The sequence below is a fragment of the Aythya ferina genome, assembly GCF_964211825.1.
Source record: "Aythya ferina genome assembly, chromosome: 1".
Lineage (NCBI taxonomy): Eukaryota > Metazoa > Chordata > Aves > Anseriformes > Anatidae > Aythya > Aythya ferina.
In genome coordinates this window covers 118,052,065-118,074,213 of record NC_140296.1, presented here as the reverse complement: position 1 = coordinate 118,074,213, position 22,149 = coordinate 118,052,065, and the positions used below count along the sequence as shown (strand labels likewise).

At 41.2% G+C, this 22,149-nt stretch overlaps 2 protein-coding genes across 4 annotated transcripts in view; one reads left to right on the top strand and one right to left on the bottom strand.

The window, feature by feature from the left end:
* Positions 1-22,149, bottom strand: part of CMSS1 (cms1 ribosomal small subunit homolog) — a 235,150-nt gene that overhangs the window by 80,870 nt on the left and 132,131 nt on the right. Inside the window, exon 2 of one of the 2 annotated variants that reach the window (XM_084522890.1) lies at positions 13,412-13,527. The exons of the other annotated variant lie outside the window; for it this stretch is intronic. Coding sequence (XP_084379016.1) covers positions 13,412-13,418 — 7 coding nt within the window. The 5' untranslated portion in view covers positions 13,419-13,527. The remainder of the gene's footprint in view (positions 1-13,411; positions 13,528-22,149) is intronic. 2 annotated transcript variants of the gene reach the window in all.
* FILIP1L (filamin A interacting protein 1 like) overlaps positions 1-22,149 on the top strand; it is a 201,119-nt gene that overhangs the window by 48,678 nt on the left and 130,292 nt on the right. The window lies entirely within an intron of this gene.

Below are 22,149 nucleotides of genomic sequence, written 5' to 3'. Positions count from 1 at the left end.
AACAACTGTTGATATATACTCCCCCTTGAAGGCCATCAGCCTCTGTTCACGTCTTCAAGTGAAGGTGGCAATTGTAAACTGCATCCAGGATTTGAGCACACAATTATACCAGTCAGATGACAATTCAATCACAGATAGATAATTTAGGCACTGTTAGTAGTACAAACAGTCCCCCAAGCTTCAACTTTTTGTGTATGTTTTCAGTGGCCATCCATTCCCAGTTGCACACAGATTCACAAAATGAGAGGCTTTAGCATTTTGGTCTCTGTTTTGTAGGGTTGGCAAGAAGGCTTGCTCAGCTGTTATGCCCCTATTACCAAGACTGCAGCTTCCTTAACTTTAGTCATATTAACAGAAAACACCTACTCTAGTCCTTAAGTGCAAGTAGGTGTAAGAGAGCATTCGATTCCACCTACAGAAACCACCTGAGGAACAAACTGTTCATCTTTCTCAGCAAACCTCTTTTTGACACTTAGTTCAGATGTTCTGAGGGGAAAAGCAACCAGTGAAATGAAGAAGCAAACAGATGAAAATCTTTGGAACGTCCCCTCAGCACTCTGCTAGGCAGGGAAACCTGGCGCCAGCCCCACTGTCCCCTGAGACACAGGGGACTCCATCAGAGCGTGAGCTCCAGTCCTGAGCAAAAAAAATTCTTTTGTCTCTGCTAGTCTAGCAGGTCTGCCAATTGACATCTTAAGTTTTAGGCAGGAAAACATGTGTTGTGTCATGTATTCCTGTCATGCTGGATGATGGGACAGTGCCTGCGTTTGGAAGACTGGGGGAAAACAAGCACAGTGCTCTCCTGAGGTTGGATCACCCTTTGTAAAAGGGCTCCTTTTAGTAGCACGCATGACTGGCTGGCAGAGATCTGGCTTAAGTGGAGCATCCTTCTTTTCAATCCCTAATCCCACACAAGAGGTACGTCTAGTCAAGAAATTACGTCTCATGCTGCCCCAAGGACCTCCATGCCTCCTTACTGAAGAGAAAAAACAAGCAGCTGCCTTCTGCTGCAAAATGACAGAGATCCAGGCTAAGCTGTAGGGAAAAATGAGACCAAAGCCTCATGCAATGGTCTCATGTTCATTGCACGTGGTCTGACACGTCTGGTCACAGACTGGAGAGCTCTCAGAAAGGGGCCGGTCCCTGGGAGACAGAAAGGCCGAAGAAATACCGCCTGCTTTTAGCTGAAGATTAGAAAGTGAGTTGTACCACAGAGTCACACAAATGTGACGAACAATATACCATGCAGCAAGCTTTCTACACTGCAACCAGCCGAGGAGATTTGATGTGTGGTCTGTTTAAGACATACAGCCTTGCTGTTTTCCGTGTTTTATCTCATTCTGATCACGAGCTAAACAATCCAGTCAGTCCATTGTTCTTACCACATGGTAAGTAACTAGCTGCATGTAAACAAAACAATTAAGCTCCATAAGGAATTGCTTGCCATTCAAAGCTGAACTAAACATTGCATTTTGTTTCTGGAATCCAAATATGGTAAATTGGCTGACAGTTAGCTATGGCGATACGATTATTTGCTGCTCGGAAAGGGTAAGTGGAAGAGGCAGCACAAACTGGAAAATCACCTTTCTTTCTCTTCTGGGCACAACCAAGCGCTAAACTGCCACAGCTGGCTCTAAAACGCTCCTTCTTCGGTTGCAAAAGCACCGGGCTCCATCACATCTCCTCCCCTCAAGGAGAATACCTCTGAGCCGTTAACCTCTTAACACATCTGGCATTCTGACAGCTCATTAGGGGATAGCACCGCACACAAGAAAATGATGACTTGGTTTGTAGTTATTAGCTGTATTCCTGTTTCATCAAAATCAGACCATCAACTTGCTGGACAGAATATGCATGAAGGAAGAATGAGTCCCCTCCGCAGTGGGCACAAGGCCAGAAGCCTAGATCCTGTAAAACCAAATCCCCCACTCCAAAACAAAATACTCAACTCCCCCACTGCTATCCATTTTATGTGTTTAGCTTTGCAGGCTGAATGTTCCTAATTGAAGTATTCTCACAATGTAGGAGTCTTGAATACGCAGGGCAGGAAAAGAAAATAACAGAAAAGAAGCATTACTAAATCCATTGGTGGGGGGAGCCAATACAGGCAAAAACAGAAATGCATTTTGTCATAGGACCCACAGGGAAGGCCACTTCTTTATCTTAAACGTGCATGCTTTGCGCCTCTGCAAAGGTTTAGCGGTTATCCACTGTTACGAGTCTGCATGATGCTGAGGGGCAGGAGGCAACTGCACTGACGCAGGCCTAAAGCTAGGGAAGGGAAAACAAAAAAAGGGCATAACAGGGTGGGTGCTGAGCCCTGGGGCTGAGAGGTCACAGGACATCAAGGGGAAGAAAAGAGTCTGGAAGCTCATGGTAGCTTCCAGGGTAAGTTCACAAGTTTCATACTGGAAATCTGTGAGTTAAAGCCACAGTCATGGTGAATCTTCCTATCCGCGTAAGTCCTGCTCTCCCAACCAACTTTATGACGTGCTATCTAAGCCCGTATGGCCTAAAACATCCCAGCCTTCTGATGAAGTTCCCAGATAAACTGTAAGTTTTGACACGTAGCTAGACAAAGGTTATAAAAAAGGTTATAAAAACAAACTACCGCCTGTTTACTGTGGCAGTGCAATCCATACGTCTCCGCCTGTGACGAAGGGTGAAAGACGCCATTTTGTGCAACAGCCTGGCGCAGACATCTGGGGGAAAGGTGACATGCCCTGTTACAGGGCCCTTATCCAAAGGACACCTAGCACCGGCTGAGTGGGAGACAGGCTGTGCAGAGGCTCTCCCCACTATATTAACAGGAGATACATAACTTGTGTGAAAAACAGAAGCTAAAACACCTCATTTGGTTGGCTTTCTGAATTCTGGATGACAGACTGTGGGGGTGGGGGAGAAGGACCAGGAAAAAAAGGGTAAAATAGCCTTCCTAAAGGGTAAAATATTCCTTCCTGAGCTTCACCCTGCATTGCAAATATTGTTGGCCATCAGATTATTGCCAACTACTTTCTATATTTCTTGCAAATATTTGTGGGCACACCTTCAAAGCTGCCTTGTACACTGAAGGATCACAAAGCATCCTAAATATGAGGCAACAGAGCCAGGAACACATAGAAAAACGGTGAACCAGTTTTTAACTGGAAAAACTGCACATGTAGTGCTGCTTCTCTGACCCTCATGTTTTCACTTTTTGCCCTCTGAAGTGAAACCTTCATCCAGCAAAGACAAAAAGGCCTACAAAGAGATGCCCAAGTTCAAGTTTTCATCAAATGGGCACAACTAGTTCCAGTAGGTTCTGCTTGTCCTTCAGACAGATTTACCATCCATCTCTCCCGACACTTTCCTAGATGTGTGGCATTCAGAATGCATTCTCCAGAACACGCAAATGTGGTACAAGCCTTATGCTTAATGTGTTTTACCCTTACTCTTCATTTTTCTGCCTCCTCTGAGCCCTGCACCTTTTTCAGTCTCTTAGTCTTAGCTTCATTAACCATACACTCTGACATTTTCTACTTTGCCTTCATGCTCTCCGGTTTTCCTCCTCTTCATTAAAACAACCCTTCTTGGATGTTATTTTCCCCAAACAATTAAAATCATAGCACTAATCTGTTTTTATAGATGTAGCACAGTTGATTTTACTTCACTATTCTTATTCTTTTGCTTGTATTGACATTGACATCCTCAAGCCCTAAGGGACAAGTGCTGATCAGACTTGAACTGTGCTTAGCAAAACAGCACCGGGAACTAGTCTGGCCCTTCAGCCTGTCCCCAACAAATGCACTTAAAAATAGATAACTTGTTTCTTATGCAGCCATCATCCTATTTCTATTTTAGGATTGAAAGTTCCAGATCCACACATTAATACTGCATCTCCTCCCAGTGCAGTACCTAATGCAATTTTCAACAAGGTCACTTTGCCAGACTCTTTAAAGGTGGTTGAGCAATTTCACCTCAGACCCCAGGCAAGAGGCAAAACTTCTGCTGGTATCAGGGAAAATTCTTCTGAGGTACAGAGCAAAAGGCCTCAGAATTTGATCCTTAAAAAGATAATGTTGCTTGCCTCCCCAGCTCTTGCCACTGCAGCTCCAAGGGCTTGGTAAGCACTTACATACCACAGTGTTGAGCATGGCAGTAAAACCTAGACAGATTGTTTGCACAGGCTAGGATGTGGGCATCCTGTTTCTCACGGCACCATCCTCATAACATGCAACCGCTGCCAAGCATTACAGTATAAATCTCCCACTGAACCCAAGATGCGGTTGACAAATATCCAAAAAAAGAGTAAAAATATTTATATCTTAAACATGTTGAATGGGTAAACAAGATTGTAACTGGGACTCTGTTGTGTCCTGCCTACCAATAGGCAGGCTGAAGCAGACAGGAATGTTTACAGCAGGCACTGCTGCGCCCTGTGGGCTCTTCTTCCTGCTGCCTTCTTCGGCAGGAGCAGTCCTGGGCAGGATGGTGGCCACCCACTTATGGTGAGAAGGTGGTAGACACCTGGCACACTCGGCAGATGCTGAGCTTCTTAGGAATAATTTGCTTCAGATCCTGAATCATTCCTAAATCACTAGACTTGGTGACCTCTGTGGGTCCCTTCCAACTCAGGTTATTCTATGATTCCCACACTACGTACAAGCATCATGCATGGCTACAGGTTTTTCTTCATGTCCTGAACACTACACAGATGTTGATTGTCACTATAGGTTTGCTTTTGACCATCTTTAATAACTGATTCTATGGAGCCTGTTTACTTTCTCAAGATAGTTATCTAATACTTCAATAAACCAATCACTACCAAAAATGGTCAGTTAGTGGTCAGATTTGTTGCTTACAAGTAACCAACCTCAATTCTCCTCCTCTCCTGCTCTCACTCCAAGCCTTTCAAAGCCTAAATCTTTTCATTCAGCAACCACCAGTCATTTTCCCTTTACCACGCTTGCATGCTAGAATTCACTGAGCTGTTAATGTGAAAAGCTAATAATCTCTTACATAAATACTCTGTGTCATATTCAGCCCAAACTAGTGTTCATATTTTAAGGCATATGGCTTTAATAACTCAACATTTTAGAAATATATTAGTTTTTTTAATTTAATTTTTAACTGAAGGTATTTGACTAAAGGTCTCTAAGCCTACACATGTACCACCTACCTGTATCTGAAACGATATTCTACAAAACTGTTTGAAATGACAAGTGAAAAACTTAAACCTGTAAAAAGCCTGCAATATTTCAGTGCCACAGAGCAAGTAATGGCTATGCATTAACTGTCAAGCAATCCCAGAGAGAAAAACCACATACTTAAAGATGCCATGTAACTGCTAAGGGGTGTTTTCTGCAGTTAACACCTTAGAGAATACAATCTTATAATGTTAGGGGAACTCAAATATCTAAGAATAGTTTTCTGACAGAAGTTGAGCACAAAAACCCTGTTTCAGGTAAGCACAAGAGCTCAGGACTTGCCTTAGACTAAAGCTCTGACACTTCAGGGCAGCAGGTCTGATTTCCAATGCTGTCTTTGTATTTCCAGCCTAACTATTTACTGATGTATCAACATACATTAAGGGAGAAAACCTGTTTCAAAGCTTCTAACATCTGATCTCCTTTTGAAATACACCATCCCGGTGAATGTAATTACGCTGCAAATTCCTTGCTATAAAACAGCACCATTAAAAGGAGACTTGCAATCTACTCAACTACTTATATCAAGACCCTATCATGAAAATCAGTTGAGCGCCACCAATTCCCTACCCATTTCTTATTGTTAATTCTTCTGTTTATATCATTACTGTGTTGTCCTTTTTCTTTCAATTCGTTTGCTCCCCTTTCCTTACTGCCTGGGACACACACATACAGGATTCACCCAACATGCAAATACAGCAGTGGAAGATGATATGCCTGAACAATGCCTAAAATAAAATCTAAAGAGAAAAAAAAAATTTTTTTTCACCAGAAATCGCAGCCATTGCTTTTAACAGTGGTATGCAAAAGCCATTAAGGCAGATGTATGAAGTTTAAGCTGATGATATGCTGTAACCTGCTGCATCTGAGGAAGTGTTGTTACAGTGAATGTTAGTGAGAGCATTTTGATGTGGGCCACAGGATTGGCTAACACTAGTTTCATTGCTCAGTGTGGCATATTTTTCACATTATGTAATGCTTATTGTATGTATTATAATGACACATAGCTGAAAGCCATCAGTAAAGGCTTTCGCTAGGGATCGTGCAAAGAAATTTGATACAATGATAAAGAGACAGCACTTGATTGTTTTTCCTTATACTCTTTTGTACCTTTTGGTGGCTGTAAACTCAGTATGTTCTGATCAGATCTCCCAGGCTCACCTGCAACCCCTATGATACTATTTGTCAGACCAAATTTAGAAACCAGCTGCTGGCAGAAGAGCTGCAGTCTCCTCGCTGGTGGGAGGTCACTAAATCAGGAGGTGGAGGAGGGGGGCAGGTCTCTGCCAGTTTACTTTCCATCATCACACACCATACAAGTACCATCTTCTGTCAGACAATTTCTTTCAGTACACACAGATTCCAAAATGGTTAGAAAGCAGACTAACTAGCTGGGGTAATTACAGGGAAACCTCTCAAAATATGAAGCCATATTAGGTGGCCTGTTATTGACTATGCCTAATTTAAAGTTTATGTGTCATCAGGGCAGACTTGCAGAAATCCTCATGAATGCAGCGTAATCAAGCTTTTATTAAAACTAGTCAGACGTTTTCACCACTAAAGCCAAGATTTCATTAGGAGCCTTTCTCTGGTTTCTCTGTTTAACTTTCTACATTTACAGAACCCTGTCAAAATTACCTCTTAAAGACTTGAGCCTGAATTAACCGATACCTTCCAGGGGGCTATTTGTCACCAAGAGAAAGTGCACTAATTTGGATAGTTTAGGTTATTCAGATCTAATTTCTTTTCTTTTGAGAAACTTCAATGTACGTAAGTGCTATATTACTGTGCTGCTGATGAGAAACAGACGAAAAAGGACTGCTTCCAATCCCAACCTCACATACTGTAATTGTATTAAATGATCATTTAATTATTAAATAGAAGAGAGTGCAATGCAAATGAAAGTTCAGAAAGTAAACAGTTCAATGGCTCAAAATCTCTTGTGTCACTGAAAGACCACAGAGGTCTAAGAATCCACACCAACTGGAATTTTAATAGACTAAACAGGTTTGATTTATTATTAAAAATTAATGTGAAATTAAATGACTGAGCACTACTTCAAAGGAGCTGGCTATACAGTTACTCCACCAGTTTGTTCATAAACTTATTTCCTGGCCAAATACTTTAAATTCAATACAATGTCATTATGAACTGCTGAATTGCATGTAGAAATCTGTCTATCACTTCTTTGAAATACCACAATGAAGAAATATTTATCCTAACCTCACCGGGCAAAACATAATCTTGGAACCCCTATAATTCCAAGATGAAATCACCACAATTGGTCTAAAAATACTGCATTTTTAAATTTAATACCTCATATTTTGGGGAATGAAATATTTGCATCTTGCAAAGGCTGAGAAAAGCAGCTCAAGTATGCCTGTCCTTAAAAACAAGGTTTCTCACATGATGGAAAAAAGAAATCCACTAGCTGCGTATACCAAAAGAATCGACAAGCCCCACTCCATTTTGGTACCTGGTCACTTTTGCCATCACAGAAGCATGCGTAGAGTGCAAGGTTTAGACTGAAGAAACAGAAAGCTGCATGTTGTCCCGTACAGTGGGGAAAAGGGATCAAATCTAGAAGCAAAATTATTTGGTCATAGCAGGCCCATGTGCTCATTGGTTCCAGATGACTCCTCTCCTTAGTTTGCATCTTCAGTGCCTTCTGGGCCACTGGAAAGGCAAGTTCCTTCAAGCAGAGAACTCAGTAAGGTCATTCCAAACATCAAAGGCAGCAACAAAGATGACACAGAAACAAGTATGAGAAGGACATAAAAGAAGGAGAGTCCGGAGCAGCTGTCAGAATAAAGGAAGCATGATTGAGGCTGGGCAGACAATAAGAGATCAGAGGAAGAAATGCTGGCAGATTAGCATCAAGCTGAGCAGTGAAAGCAAAAAGGGAAAATTTGCTATTGCTCTCCACTGGAACAGAAAAGCAATCATGCTAACAGGAAGAACTTGCTGAAATAATGGAATTGTCTTTATAATATTAACCTTGCCAATGTCTAAAATCCCTTAAAACAGGCAAGATCAGTGTATATGCCAGGGAATGCACAGGAAACACATCCTATTTATCTGGCAGTCAATATTTAGAGACTACACAGGATAAAATGACAGAATTCTGTCCTTGTACGAATATAATCAGAGAAGTTGGAAAGGAGGAAAAAGCTAGAGATGTTGCAAGCGTAAGGGATGAGAATGCAGGGCTCCTGTTGCAGGTAGGCAACTAACATGGGTGTGCAAACATGTCTAAACTAGAGACACTGCAATAGCATCATTAACTCTGCAAAGGTCAACTATGGGAGCAGCCCAGCTGGGACACAGAGCAGGTTTATTACCTAATCAACTATCAACCTTGTTAGGTAATCCTAATCCTGCAACAGTAACTCTCTCACTGCAACAAAAAATAGTGTAAGAGTATGAGGACCTTCATGCTGGGGAGGTGAATGAGACCCCTCCATCCCTATGAGTAGAAACATAGAAAAACGTAGAAACAGCTCCAAATTGTGAAGCATCAGAAAACTGCATCTCTTCAATTCAGTCCACAACGTTTAACAACAAAAATCAAGGATAAGCATTAAACAGAGGTTTACGTATCTGACTTGTACATTGACAAGGATATTGAAAGGGAGAGGAAGAGGGAGAGGGAGAAGTGTCAAGGGTTTTGGAGTTGCCAAAAACAAGGGATGCAGCAACCTTGAGCTACAAAATCGCTCCCCGATTTTCTCATCTCTCAGTCAGGAGCCAATCAGACCTCAGGTCATAGTTTCTGCAGTCTGTTTTTTCTAGGGTAAAAATGATATCCACCCAGGCATTAAAACAGGATTATGATTTAACATCGAATTAGTACCATCACAAATTCTGGATCAATGCATGTCAGTCCCAAGATCAGTCTCAGCCTTTCTCCATCTCTAGTATGAGATGCCCAAGACAGGGAATTTGGTGGCACAAAAAGCCACACAGTGGGTTTCTCATCTTAGAAAATACAGCTTCACCTTCAGTACAAGAACAAACCTTTACACAACAGTAACTACTTCAACAAATTCAGGAAGAATGCCAACTCCAACAAGGGCATGACATACCTGTCTTTGTATGAAGCCCCTCCTTAATGTGTTACCATGGCCAACTGCCGTAATAACCATAGGAATTGGGGATATGAACTTGGCATCTGGGCAAATTATGCCTGTGCATAACATGCTGTTTGCATCCCATTATGCTACAAACTAAAACAGCACAGTCAGCCAGTACTGACTTTTGCTGTGCTTGTTATTTGGGTAAATCCAATCTCTATTTACCTACCTCATGACTGAAAAGAGATCAAATGCAATCAAAGACTTTAGGAGACAAAAATATTAGATTTAAACAGGAGAGCTGAAGAGCTAAGACCACCACATGATATGGATGTAATTTGTGCCATGGAAGCCCAGAAAGAATCAATTGGTCAGGCTTTCTGTGGCTTTGCACAGGCTTTTATGCGTGAAAGACATTTCAATAAACACTCTGCCCATGCCCTAAGCAATTACATAGACGTCCTCAGTGTTATTGGAAGACAAAATTGAGAACAATGAATCATGACCCCAAATGGGCAGAGCAACAAAACTGACAGCAAGCTGAACCCTGGCCTCAATTTCACCCCGCATGGCCAGTGTAACACAATTCCTATCCAACCTTTGCATCTTAACAAAAAAGCAAAAACCTGCACCACAACGCAAGGAACAAATCCACAGATTCCGTGTTCAGACAAAGCACAGTCTGAGATGCACCATGTGTTCTGCAGGGGAGAAAGGGAGGGAATGCAATAACCAGCCTGAGGACACTCTCAAGTATTTCTTCAGTGACTTCTGTAGACGAAGCCTTGCATCCTTCCATTGTCCCAACACTCTAGGCAGTTTCCATCAACTAAAAAATGAAGAAAAAAAAACAAACCAACACAAAAAACCTGCAGACCACAAGGGGGATTATTTGGGCCTGTAGCTATTTCTGTTTTAACATATAATTAAAATGTTGAACAGAAGTGAATTAAAAAACAGCTAATTTATACTGTGGATGATGTGGTCCACGGTCAAATATGAAGCATATTGGTGAGTCTTATTTTCCGATGTAAAACCTTGGTCTGCATAGCGATTCAGACTCCAAGCCTAAATATTTTAAAGAGCTATTTAATTACATATGAGAGACATTCTATACTTTTCTGTTATTGAGGCTGAAAAAGTGCCAGTGAACTTCTGCAGTGCTCTACCTTTGGAGGACTACATATTGCAGTCATGTTACAGCAACCGAAATTAGGAGCAGTCCTTCAAGTTTACCTCTGTAATGAAACAGACCGAAAGAATATGTTTTAACTCCTACTCAGACATTCACAGTAGTTTTAAAAGGGGTCACGATGTCCTGGTAACTTGGTCCTGAGCTGCTACAATGCATCTCAAAGATCTAACATAAAGCCTGAAGTCATTTTTGACAATTTGGTCTTAAGCAATAGACTTTATGTAATTTTATTTGTTTCTTAATTACAGAACAGACGACAGTGCATTTGTAGTTTATACGGTTACATCATGCAAATAGCATTCATTTTAACAATTGTCTAAATGCACATTTAAACAATTAGCCAATATGTTGCCTCAAATATTATCATGCCCAATTAGAAAAAAATTATAAGCACTCAAATGTAATTATAATAGTAAAGCCTTGAAAACGTATTTAAGTGATGCAAACAGCCTAATTTGAACCAGGTGGATGAAGCACCAATTCTAGACTGTTTCGATTCTGTGGGTTTATATTAAAGGCTGGCAAAGAGATTAAAAAAAAAAAAAAAAAAAAAGGCACAAAAATGTTTTTAGATGAAAGCAAAAGGGACAACAATTCATACAAATGCAGAAGAAGATGTGGATAGGATGGCTGACTGCTTTGTCTCAACATTTCCCTCCAAACCCAGCTCTTGGGAACCCTATCCACAAAAGACTGATTTTTCTGACTCAGAAAAAAAAAATAAAAATAGGCAGAGGGAGTTGGGGTTGTTCAGCCTGAAGAAGAGGACTCCGGGGAGATCTTGTAGCAGCCTCCTAATACCTAAAGGGGGTCCTGCAGAAAAGCTGGGGAGGGATTCTGTGTCAGGGAGATTCTTTTGTTAAGGTCCCTTCCAACCCAAACCATTATATAATTTTCTGATTCTAAGTTTTCTGTGCTTTCATGCCCAGTACTATTGAGCCACGCAATGTAAGCTAAAAATTTTCTTTCTCTCACTCTCAAGGACTCCTTTATTTCTCTCCTGTGTTCAAATAATCATAGAAAAGCTCATGTTGGAAAGGACTTTAAAGCCTATCCAGTTCCAACCCCGGTGCCATGGGCAGGGACACCTCCCACCAGCCCAGGCTGCCCAAAGCCCCATCCAGCCTGGCCTTGAGCACCTCCAGGGATGGGGCATCCACAGCTTCTCTGGGCAGCCTGGGCCAGGGCCTCACTGCCCTCTGAGTGAAGAATTTCCTCCTAACATCTAATCTAAATCTCCCTTCCTTTAGTTTAAAACCATTGCCCCTTGTCTTATCATTATCTATCAGAGTAAAAAGTGGCCCTCCATCTATTTCATAAGCCTCCTTTACCTTATTGAAAATCTGCAATAAGGTCTCCCCACAGCATTCTCTTCTTCAGGCTGAAAAGGTGTTCACGCATCTTTTCCTATTTTTCCTTATGGATAAATGCATCTTCCTATATTCAAAATGAAAAAAATGGCAGTAGACTTCCCTCTTCTTATTCTCTACCCACATATTAAAGAGGCAGCTTTACCTATTCTGTGCCAACTCTAATGACAAAGAATTAAAGGACTACGTGTTCTGCTCCTGGCATAAATGAAAGCTGACCTAATGTAACCTTCACTTATTCTCTAGACGGAAGTTATGGAGGCTGCAATTCATATTTAAAATCCTTTTTTCTGATAGGGAAAGAAACCTATAGTTCACAAGCAGTGTTAGGGACGCCAGCTCACTAACTTAAAGGCTGAGAAGAAGCACTGGACAAACAAGAGCTACCAATAACAACCCACCACCAAGCCATTAAAATACAAGTACAAGAGAAGACTGGCAAAGTTGGGAACTTGGAGGGCTGAGAAAAACAAAACAGAAAAACAAAGTTGACAGAGCAGAGATGCATGGCAAGCCTGAGCTATATAGCCCATGGGAGATGGAGATCACCAACTCCAGGATTAATCCCACAAAAGCTTCCAGAACACATTCAGTTCTGTTCTCAAATTTTGACAGGTATATAGGAATTAGGAATATGAAGAGAGAGGTTATTGAAGCAGCTGCTTATTTAAGCACAAGATCAGTACAGGTAGGAGTCAAATGCCTGCAAAAAAACAGGATATTGTCAGTTTTCTCCGTCAAGAAGAGTGTTGCAATCTTAACAAAACAAAACAAAATCAAACCTACCAGGGCTGAAATACCTGATTTCATTCTAAAGAACTGAAAGTGTCAAAAAAAAAAAAAAAAAAGACAGGAGGACGGGGATGTTGTGACTGATGGAGTTGGAAAGCAAAGCAATGCAGAGTTATGATGGTTTTATGATTGTTTTATTCTAGTTTTAGATGTGCAGAACCCAGAATTGGCTGAAAATAGTTAGGCAGTGATGCCTGTTGCACTCTGGAGATTAGGATCAGGCAGAGGCTTTATGCTGGCTGCCAGTGCTTGAATCGTTTTGAGACATTTCAGAAGATTATGTGATTCCAGCAGACCTTTTTTTTTTTTTTTTTTTCCTTCCCCTTGGTAAAACTAGTGGGTGCTTTTAATAGATTAACAGTACAGTTGGGCTTTGTTTGATAAAGTACTGCTTATTCAGAAATAAGCAGGATCCAGACAAAATGCTTCACCAGTTCACTGCCTCCTAACAAGATCTTTATTTAGGAACAGTGGGCTCCAATCTACCCACTGTTTGGAGTGAACCCAACTTGAAAGAGAAGTCAGAAGCATCTAGCTGGGAGTAAAAGTTATTAGCTAAATAGCTAATACACAGGTGATGCTAAGCAGAGAGTCACTCCAGGGCAAAGCACTCCTTCAAAAGCTTGTACCTGGATTCAGAGCTGTGCCCTCAGTGTGCCTACAGCCTCCAAAAAAAGCGATGAGGGAGCTACTGTTTGCTCTCACTCACCCGAGCAGGATCCTCACCATGTACAAGAGGACAGTTGCAAGCAGTAAGGGAGGTGAGCTCATGCTTTTGGCCAAGAGATCCAATACCTCTCATGATGACAGTCTGGCTGGTTAAGTACAAAATCCCTGCATTCTCTCCATGAAAGGTGACGACTGAATGCCTTCAGGATTCCAACCCAAAATGGACAAAAGCACCTGGAAAACTGAAATGGGACCACAACACTTACTTCACCCAAGACACACAGCATTCGCCAGCTATAGAAATGACTGACTGCTTCTTTTTCCTTCCTGGTCTTTTTTTTTTTTTCTTTTTTTTTTTTTTTTTTTTTTGTGGTCAAAAAAAATTGAACTAGTGACTCATGAGCTCTGTATCCTACAAATCTTCCCCCCTGCAAGGAAGTTTAATCATTCTCAGCCGCTCCTATCACATCTCAGTCAGTTGACAAAGCTTCATTTTTTAAAGGAAACTTGTGATTTTCAAAACATTTTCCTCTCATCCTGAAGTAAGCCACTTAAGTCTCTCTACTTTATTACATGCTCCAGTACACCAAGTGGTCCATGAACATAGGGAAATGGATTAGATAAATAGAAATATTTTTGTTATGACCTAATTTAAGGATCTTAAAAATAATATGACTACTTCAAAAACTGCAAGGCATCAAAAGGCTTAAAAATATTGCAGAGACATGAGAGTGCAAGAGATCTGGCAAGTATTGATAGGGTAACATTTAACTTGAATGAGAAACAGGAGGCATTCAGAGACACATGGTTACCATTCACATCAATTTATGACCAGGGCATTTCTGTTACTGTAATACTCTTTGTACCAGGAGCCATATGCAATGGCTCTTTCTTTTATGTGCAATGTCCGTTTGTCATGTTGGCAAAAATTAAATAAAGGTTTGCATTTGGAATTCACTGCCCACCAGTACAATGTAAAAGGTGAAGGTAGAGCAGCTTCTGCTCTTTGTAAAAGAAATCAACAGTGCTGTGAGAGGAGTCATGTAGCTTTTCCAAACTTTGCAGCAAGTGATGGAAGAGACGGCCAAGAAACAAAAGTAATCCTTACTTAATACTTAGTAATCCTTAAGCCATCCTATATCCAATGAACTTTAGTCCAGTACAGTTCAAACTGCACGAGACACCTTTAAGAAAGTTGCCTAACATCTCTATCAAATTAATGAAGGCACTACTTCCTTGATTACCTTAAAAGTTCATTTGTGCACTTGCATTAGCATTGAAATTTCATCAGCGTTTTCATCAGGACGCCTTTAGTAAATGACTTTCTACCACAGAGTTGATGTTTTTTTGGTTACCTGAACAGAAATTTAAAATGAACAGCACAAAACACAGCCTGCAAAGCACACACACACAACTCTGTCTGTTGCAATTCCCTCATTAGATTTGGAGTTTACATTATCTTCTATATTACATTCCTTCTTACAGAAGCACTTAGACATCACAGCAGTCTGAGTAATAAAACCCAAATTATAAATAGTAACAACTTTTCCTTATCAGGCAATAAGCGTCCAGGATCCCAAATATGGTGAAGCAATTCGTAAACTGGAGAACTAATGAGTCGTAGGAAAAAATATTCCAGCTCTTATCACCAAGCTGTTTTTCCAGAGGGTTTCTGCCTCTACCTGTACACCAAATTCACATCATTAAGGTGTGTGGGAAGAACTTCTCAGCCATACCATGGTCAGCTCAGAGCTTTGATTCTTGGGTGTGATGCTTGACCTCCTCAAATCACTCTTTACTTCCTGTTTTGCCAGGTGTATGGCTTCTCCTAGGAGCATTTACTTTGAGGGAAGAAAAATCCTAAGCCTAAATCCATAGGAAATACCACTGCCCCCACCCTAACCAAAGCTTATTTTACCTCTAGCTGCTCCTATAAATTCCCCATCTGTCTGCATCCTTCTGTACTCTGTGCTTCTGTACTTCAGTACTTCTGTACTTCATCCCCTGTACTCTCTTGCCGTCTCACTGAGGGTATCTGCAAGCCCAATATAGTGCTAAATCCCTGAGATTTTGTAGCATATCTACACATACGGAGCACACAAGCACAACATACCCAAGGACAGCGCTAGCACACTTGTATTTCCAGTGTTGCAGGAAGCTCGTTCAAAACTAGGTGAGGTATTTCTGCACAGCTTTATACTGCAGTATGAGTCAGGCTCTCTCAAGAAGAAATCATCTTTCTCCTGCTTGAATAAAGTTCCCTGTTTAGCATCACAGCTCACGAGTGAGGTCCCTCTGGCACTGCACAAATAGAAATAATAAACAGTAGCAACAGACCCTCTTGTATATTCCTAAAAGCCACAAGTACACTTAGTTGGCTGCTGAGAGACATGTTTTCCCTTTCCCTATGGTAAAACAAGATGACGGTGTGGCTCTCTGCAATAAAACATATACAAGGGAGTCCCAGCAGAACACCATGCACGAGGAACAGAGCCCAGTCCCACACGCATGAGAACTCCAACATTAAATACAGACAAGAAAATCACATTTTTTAAATAGCTCATTGCCATTTCTTTATCACAATGCTGCCAGACCCAAAAGCACCATGGCCAGAGCTGCAGGTAAACCTAGACAAAAATTTTCTCAAAGGTAAAGGATATTCAAGAAGAGATGGTTTGTTAAGTCAGAAACATTTTATCCTATTAGTTGGTAAAACCTCACAAGCAGAAGGGAATCATTGCTCCAGTGACAGCAAAACATTTTATATAATGTACTTCTTCCTCTAGCTTCCCTGACCATTGCTTCATCAAGGATGTCCCTTTTTCTAGTGTTTCTCTACTAAAAAGGCTTCTTTGGAGAATAATAGCATATTTTCCACAAGGAACATCTTGCTTTGCTCCTTTGTTTATTTGTTTAAAAAACCCCAACCACCAGCAACCCCAAAATGACAAAAAATAAAATAATTTCCACTTGGAAGAAGAATTCTTGGCAGGAAAAAAAAAATAAGTACCTCACGCCCACAGCAGAAAGACTGGTGGTTGTTTCACTCTGCTGGAATTCTTTATAAAATCACTTACATGCCCGTATGGAATAAAATGTCACGGCAGTTCTCAACACTTCACCTATATTTTACAAATACCTCAGTTAGGAGGTCATGTAAATTTTGCACTTAGTTCTTCAGTGTGCTTTGATCATTTGTTATTAGTTTGAAGGCAATTTTTAGATTACAGAATAAAATGGATTCCATTGAAAGGACATGGATTATCATATATACTGGAGGGTAAAGAGGAAAGGGGGGAAATGAGGTTATGTGTCATGTGTAACGCTTTCAGAATTTCCTACATGAGTTAAACATCTAAATCCCATGGAATTTCAATGGGACTGAAGAGGCCAATATCACCTAGATGCTCTCCCTGTGCCGATTAGGTAGGTGCCTGGACAAACCCTCACACATTAGCTGCAGATTTCTAACCAGGGCTTTACCTTATTCAAAGAAAGTACTAGGCAAAGACAATCTCTCTTGGTGTTGTACAATGCGTGCGAAGTGTATTAGGACACAGCATTACCTAAGGCATCATGTGCTACAGACATACCAAATGCATGGCATGGTTTGTCTTACGTCCTCCGTCTCACCCATTCAGCTGGGGAGTTTCACTGCCACAGTTCAATTCCTGGTCGAGACCACAAAACAGGGAAAGAAATTTTTCTGAAGTCAAAGCATTTGGAGGCTTTTAAGAGCCTAGCAGTTTAATAACTACCAGTTTCATCTGAAATTAATAAGTCAAATATTAAAAAGAAATCTTCTGTCCAGCTTTCAACATTTGTGGAGATGTCTGCTTTTTTTCCACTGGCATCTGAGCAGCTGATCAATCAGAACTTCAGGAAGCTTTGTAATGCTGCCATGTAAGACATTATCACCCCAAACCTTTAGCAGTAGCTTAAGCATACTGCAAACTGACTGATGATGAGCCTAGTGCATTAAAATCAGACGACGGAGTCAGTATGCATCGTTTGTGTAGGAGAACATAAAAATTTGGCAGCATTTGTTAACCAAAGTTGATGCTTGTGTTATGCAATTAATGCCATTCACACTTTTAAAAAAGAAAAAAAAAGAAAAAAACAACAAACAAACAAAAAACAGACATAACTGTCAAAGCTGCACAGTTTTTCCTAAATGTAACTACCCCTTTGCTCTGTTTTTAGAAAGACGTTCGTTCCCATTTGTATGGATGACTGGTGGAGGCTTTGCAAATTAATAAGTCCCAAAAGCTGCTTTAAAGCTATATTTCACAGATTTTTAAATTCAAGTTCCACATTAGAAGAAGGGATTAGTGTCACTGTTATAGAGATTATTGCACATTAGTATAAAGACTTACAGAGTTTTGAGTCAGTGCCACTGAAACAGAGCACAGTGCTGTATGGGAAACTCTGTTACTGCGCTTATAATAGCTCTTAGTATGCTCAGAAATGCAACAGTCCCCCAAAAAATCTCAGACCTAATTCATTATGTTCATGTATTTAAAATAATGCATGCAGTGCTTTACAATTATTTGCTCTTCCATAAACTTCAGTGGTATTTTAACATTTAAGCAAAAAGTCTGCTCTGATTTATTTGCAGATTAAGTTGTATTTTTATGCTAAATGCTCAGCTACTCTTTACCCCAAAGACCAAATCATGACATTTGCTCATATATGGTTATTCTTGGATGCATGGAAAGAAAAAAAAAAGAAGAAGGAAAAAAAGAAAAAACACCCAAGAAGTTTCTCAGTTAAAAGCTCTCTCCATCTGCCTGGAGTTTTATTAATAACTCATCACCATGGTATCACAGCATCTTAAGGAAAATAAAACAGACAGATAGTTGCTAGGCTCTCCAACCTTCAAGGATAAAAGAAAATACTTCTTGAGGAAGAGAGGGAGAAACTGTTTTGGTCTTGTTTCATTATCATCCTTGAGGGCAAGGTGAAGTTGAGAGATGGGTCTTGTATTATGCTCTGAACGCTGGAAGTATTGTGGACATCACTCAAATGTGTCATCCATGACCCAATTCTCTGCACTTACATTAAAATAAATAAATAAATAAATAAATGAAAATCCAAGCTATGAAGGAACAAAACCTAAGCAGAAGGGAAGCAGATGAGGGGATGCATTGCTTTCTTCAGCACTTCAATTTAACCCTCAGAAGGTCTCTCCAGCCCCATCGCTGCTGCCCCCACTCACCTTAAGCTAACGTGAGCTGCTTCCCAATGTGCTGAGCTCTCCCCTGGTGAGGGGCCAGGCTCCCGAACCAGCCATGGCACAGAGCTCCCTTCACTGCATGGCCTTGTGCTGGCAATGCAGCTGAAGGGACAGTAGGAACCAGGGAACATTCAGATGATAGGGCCTCTATCCAGAGGTGTCTCAGCAGTTTCTAATAAGTATTTTCAAAATTATCGAGTTTGAGAAGTTCAAGCCTTTACCTGAAGCATGCAGGCCCTCTTCCCTGAGGGAAGAGGCTGACAAAGAAGATGCCCCGGTGCCCCTGTCAGGTTTAGACTCTAGAAGAAATGAGCAGTGGTGTATGTGCTTGTAAACATTATCTGCTTCAGTACATGAAGTGAGATAAAATATGCTATAACATCATCAGACATATGATATATTGAAGCATCAAGCTGAAACGCAGTAAAACATGGCAGGCAGGGGCAAGCAGGGTTTGCTTGCAGTCCACATCCCATTTCAAAAGGCTGGTACTACAAGGTTACTTGTGTACAAGCATAAACAACATATAGTTTGAAGACTACAAGAACGTGCTTCCTACTTACAAAGAATTACAATCGCAGATGCATTCATTCTAAGGCCAAAGTGATGCAGTCTGAAGTCACACCTTTAATTGGTAGCTGTTCTTCTGAAGCACCTCATGAGGAGGAAAGCCTGACAGAACCACAACGGCTAGTGGCAGGGAGAGGCACACAGACTTACAAGCCACCCAGTCTACTATCTGTGAGAGGTACAGTGAGTGGTTACACCATTTCTTCCCCTCTCTTCCCTTCCCTTCCACCTGTTAAGACAAATAAGCAAACAGGGCTACCAAAAAAACAAACCGCTATGGCATGTGGCAGAGCCTCCTCCAGCACCATACCCTTGAGGTCCCAGCACTCATTACTCCTCTTCCTCATGTAAAGTTAACCCAGCAGAAAAATTGTGCAGCTCGAGGCAGAAGACAAGAAGCCCCAGATACATGCCTTCACCACCAGTGGCTGGACATTGCATGAACTGTCAGCAAGAGCAGGCCAGCTCCAGGCTCCCCAGAGACTCTGCCACAGCTCAGTAGGTTTCCTTCACAGGACTTTCACTCCTGCATGCTGTTTACTCAGTATTTTAGGAGGAAGGAAACTAGCCTTTATCACCTCTTTCTCATCCTTACAGTACTGCCTTCTAAAGCAGAAGCTTATTACCTCCACCAAGCATAAAATGCTGCATTTTTGCTCTCTCGGGTGGCCTCACTTCACATTTCTTACAGTTGTAAGAGATGTTAAACACCGGAGGAGATTGTTCCCCTTGTCTTTCTGCTGCCTGGCTGACGAGAGCGAGCCTCAATAAGCCGGAAACCCTTTTTCTTTTTGCTAGATAGCTGTAGCTCTGAGGCGGCATGATTCCTGCAACATTAGGTTGTGTGCTACTTGGACTCCTCCTTCTAGGGTGAAAAAGAAGCACAGGCCAAGGTAAAAATCTCTGGAAACAAAGAAACAAATAAAAATCACTCTAATTTACCCCCTGCCTGTCAGGCCGGGTGCATTTTGTCTCTCTCTGTATCCAGAACATATACAACTAATTCTATTTTCTAGAACTGCAATTGTTGATTGATGAGTCATCTTTCCTGTAAATTTATTTTTTTAAGTGATTTTGGCATTGTTCCTTGAAATTCCTTGCTGGCTATGTAATGGAAATTTTGACCTCAAACTCTGGTTTCTTTAACATCACAGATACTGAGATTATGAGTTTAGGAAGACCAAGGAGTTGAAGGAAAGATACAACGAAGAAATCTGTAGCTTAAAAAGAAAGCAAGCTGTTCTAAATAAACTATCAAGTAAATATTTAGCTGTATGGCCATTAGGCTGTGTTCATAATAATACAGCAACTCATCTATCATAATTAAGAATTCATCAGGGGGAGGAATGCCTCCCTCTTTCCCCTCCCAAGGTTGGTCATGTGGCCAAAGTTGTTGGCAAGTGAAAGCTGACATCTATCAAAGTTCAGTCTTTCTTTTAATTACTGTCTCCCCATATTAGTTTCAAAAACATATCGCAATTAGTAGTCAGAAAACAAAAAGCAGGAAAACGTAAACCAGAAGAGAGTAGAAAGAAAGCAAAAGCACCAAATCATTCATCCATGAGAGGTAGCGTCACACTTTGCAAACTGTAATCAGCAAGATGAAGGACTTTTTAGTCCCTTACTCTTGCTCCATTTGGGGGCAATGGGGAAAGAACAAGTCAAAATTTCTCAGGTATGTTAAGTGGAAAACACATGCCATAGAGCTTGAAATTTTGCACTTAATGCCACAGGAAAAGTTAGGTGAGTCTGCACAGAAAGAATGAAAACTGAGCACATTTCTGAAGTACCCTGACTTATCTAAAATGTCATTTAATAAAAAGAACAGAAACTCCTCAACCCAAGCAGACTGTCTTCACTAGCAAGAAACCCCCGTGCTGTTCAGAAACAGATGGGTGTCCCTAGCACCTGCTAAACTAAGAAGTGGCACATTCATGACTCACAAAAGCTAAGCCTACTCTAAAGGAATTGACATTCATGCCAATCTTCCAAACGTTAGGTGGGATTGCCAAGAGACATGGCAACGAGAACTTGAAATTATGCATTCTTGGAAAAACTCTAAACGAGCTTTCTCAAATGAGAACACCATTATGGTCTCCGGTAATTCGTCCTGGTTGTGCCAGAGGGCATCCCACCCTATCCCACCCCTGTTTAGCTTGTCCCACCAACAGTTTTCATTAGGCCAACCGAAGTCGAGGGAACATTTGGCAAGGAGCTCCGCTGCTGCTCTAACCACAAGGCAGCCCACAGTGGTCTCTTCACAGACTTCACTTAGACAGCGACCAACTCAAACGGCCAGTTTAAGCCATGAAGAATGCAGCAAAAGCCTGAGACTTTGAAAAGAGTCACTGCCCTTCCCTGTCAACGTAGCACTCGATGGAAACTGAATACCCAAGGGTGAAGTAGCTTTGACCACATAGGCTGGGATCTGCGGCTGTGCTGTCGGCACCCCGAAGAGCCCAGCAGCTGCTCTGAAACTCCTAAGTGTGTTTGTCCGCGGTCTGTTGCCATGATGAAGTGAGTTAATATGACTCATACAGGTGTGATGAAAGATAAGGTTTCAAAAATATTTGTGATAAGATGCTACTGGAAGTCAATGTGCAATCACATTCCCAGCTCCTGTCACGAACTTAACAAAGTTGCATTCCCTGCAAAAGACAGTGTTTTGGTTACAAGAGGGGAGGACAGGACAGTCAGTTCACTTGTTCTTTCTATCCTTCTGATCTCAGCAACCAACTAATATTCTTTCATGCAAAATAATCTTCAAATTTCCATGTAGAAAAGGGTCCATGAAAAAAACAACCCTTCATCTACGAGATTCTACGTATATTGATTGATGGCTCAGAGGTGGCTGTAGATGAGTAGCCTGCAACCTCAGCTAAAATACAGAGGATTTTACCTTGACCAGTCATACAGACTCCCTTACATACAACCATTACAGGAGATAGAAGAGAAACGACTACGAGATTCCTTCTTATATTGACTGATGCATTTTAAAGTAATGCATTTCCAAATTCTTCCCAATCATTCTTTCCCGCCTGCTAGGCAAACTTTCTCT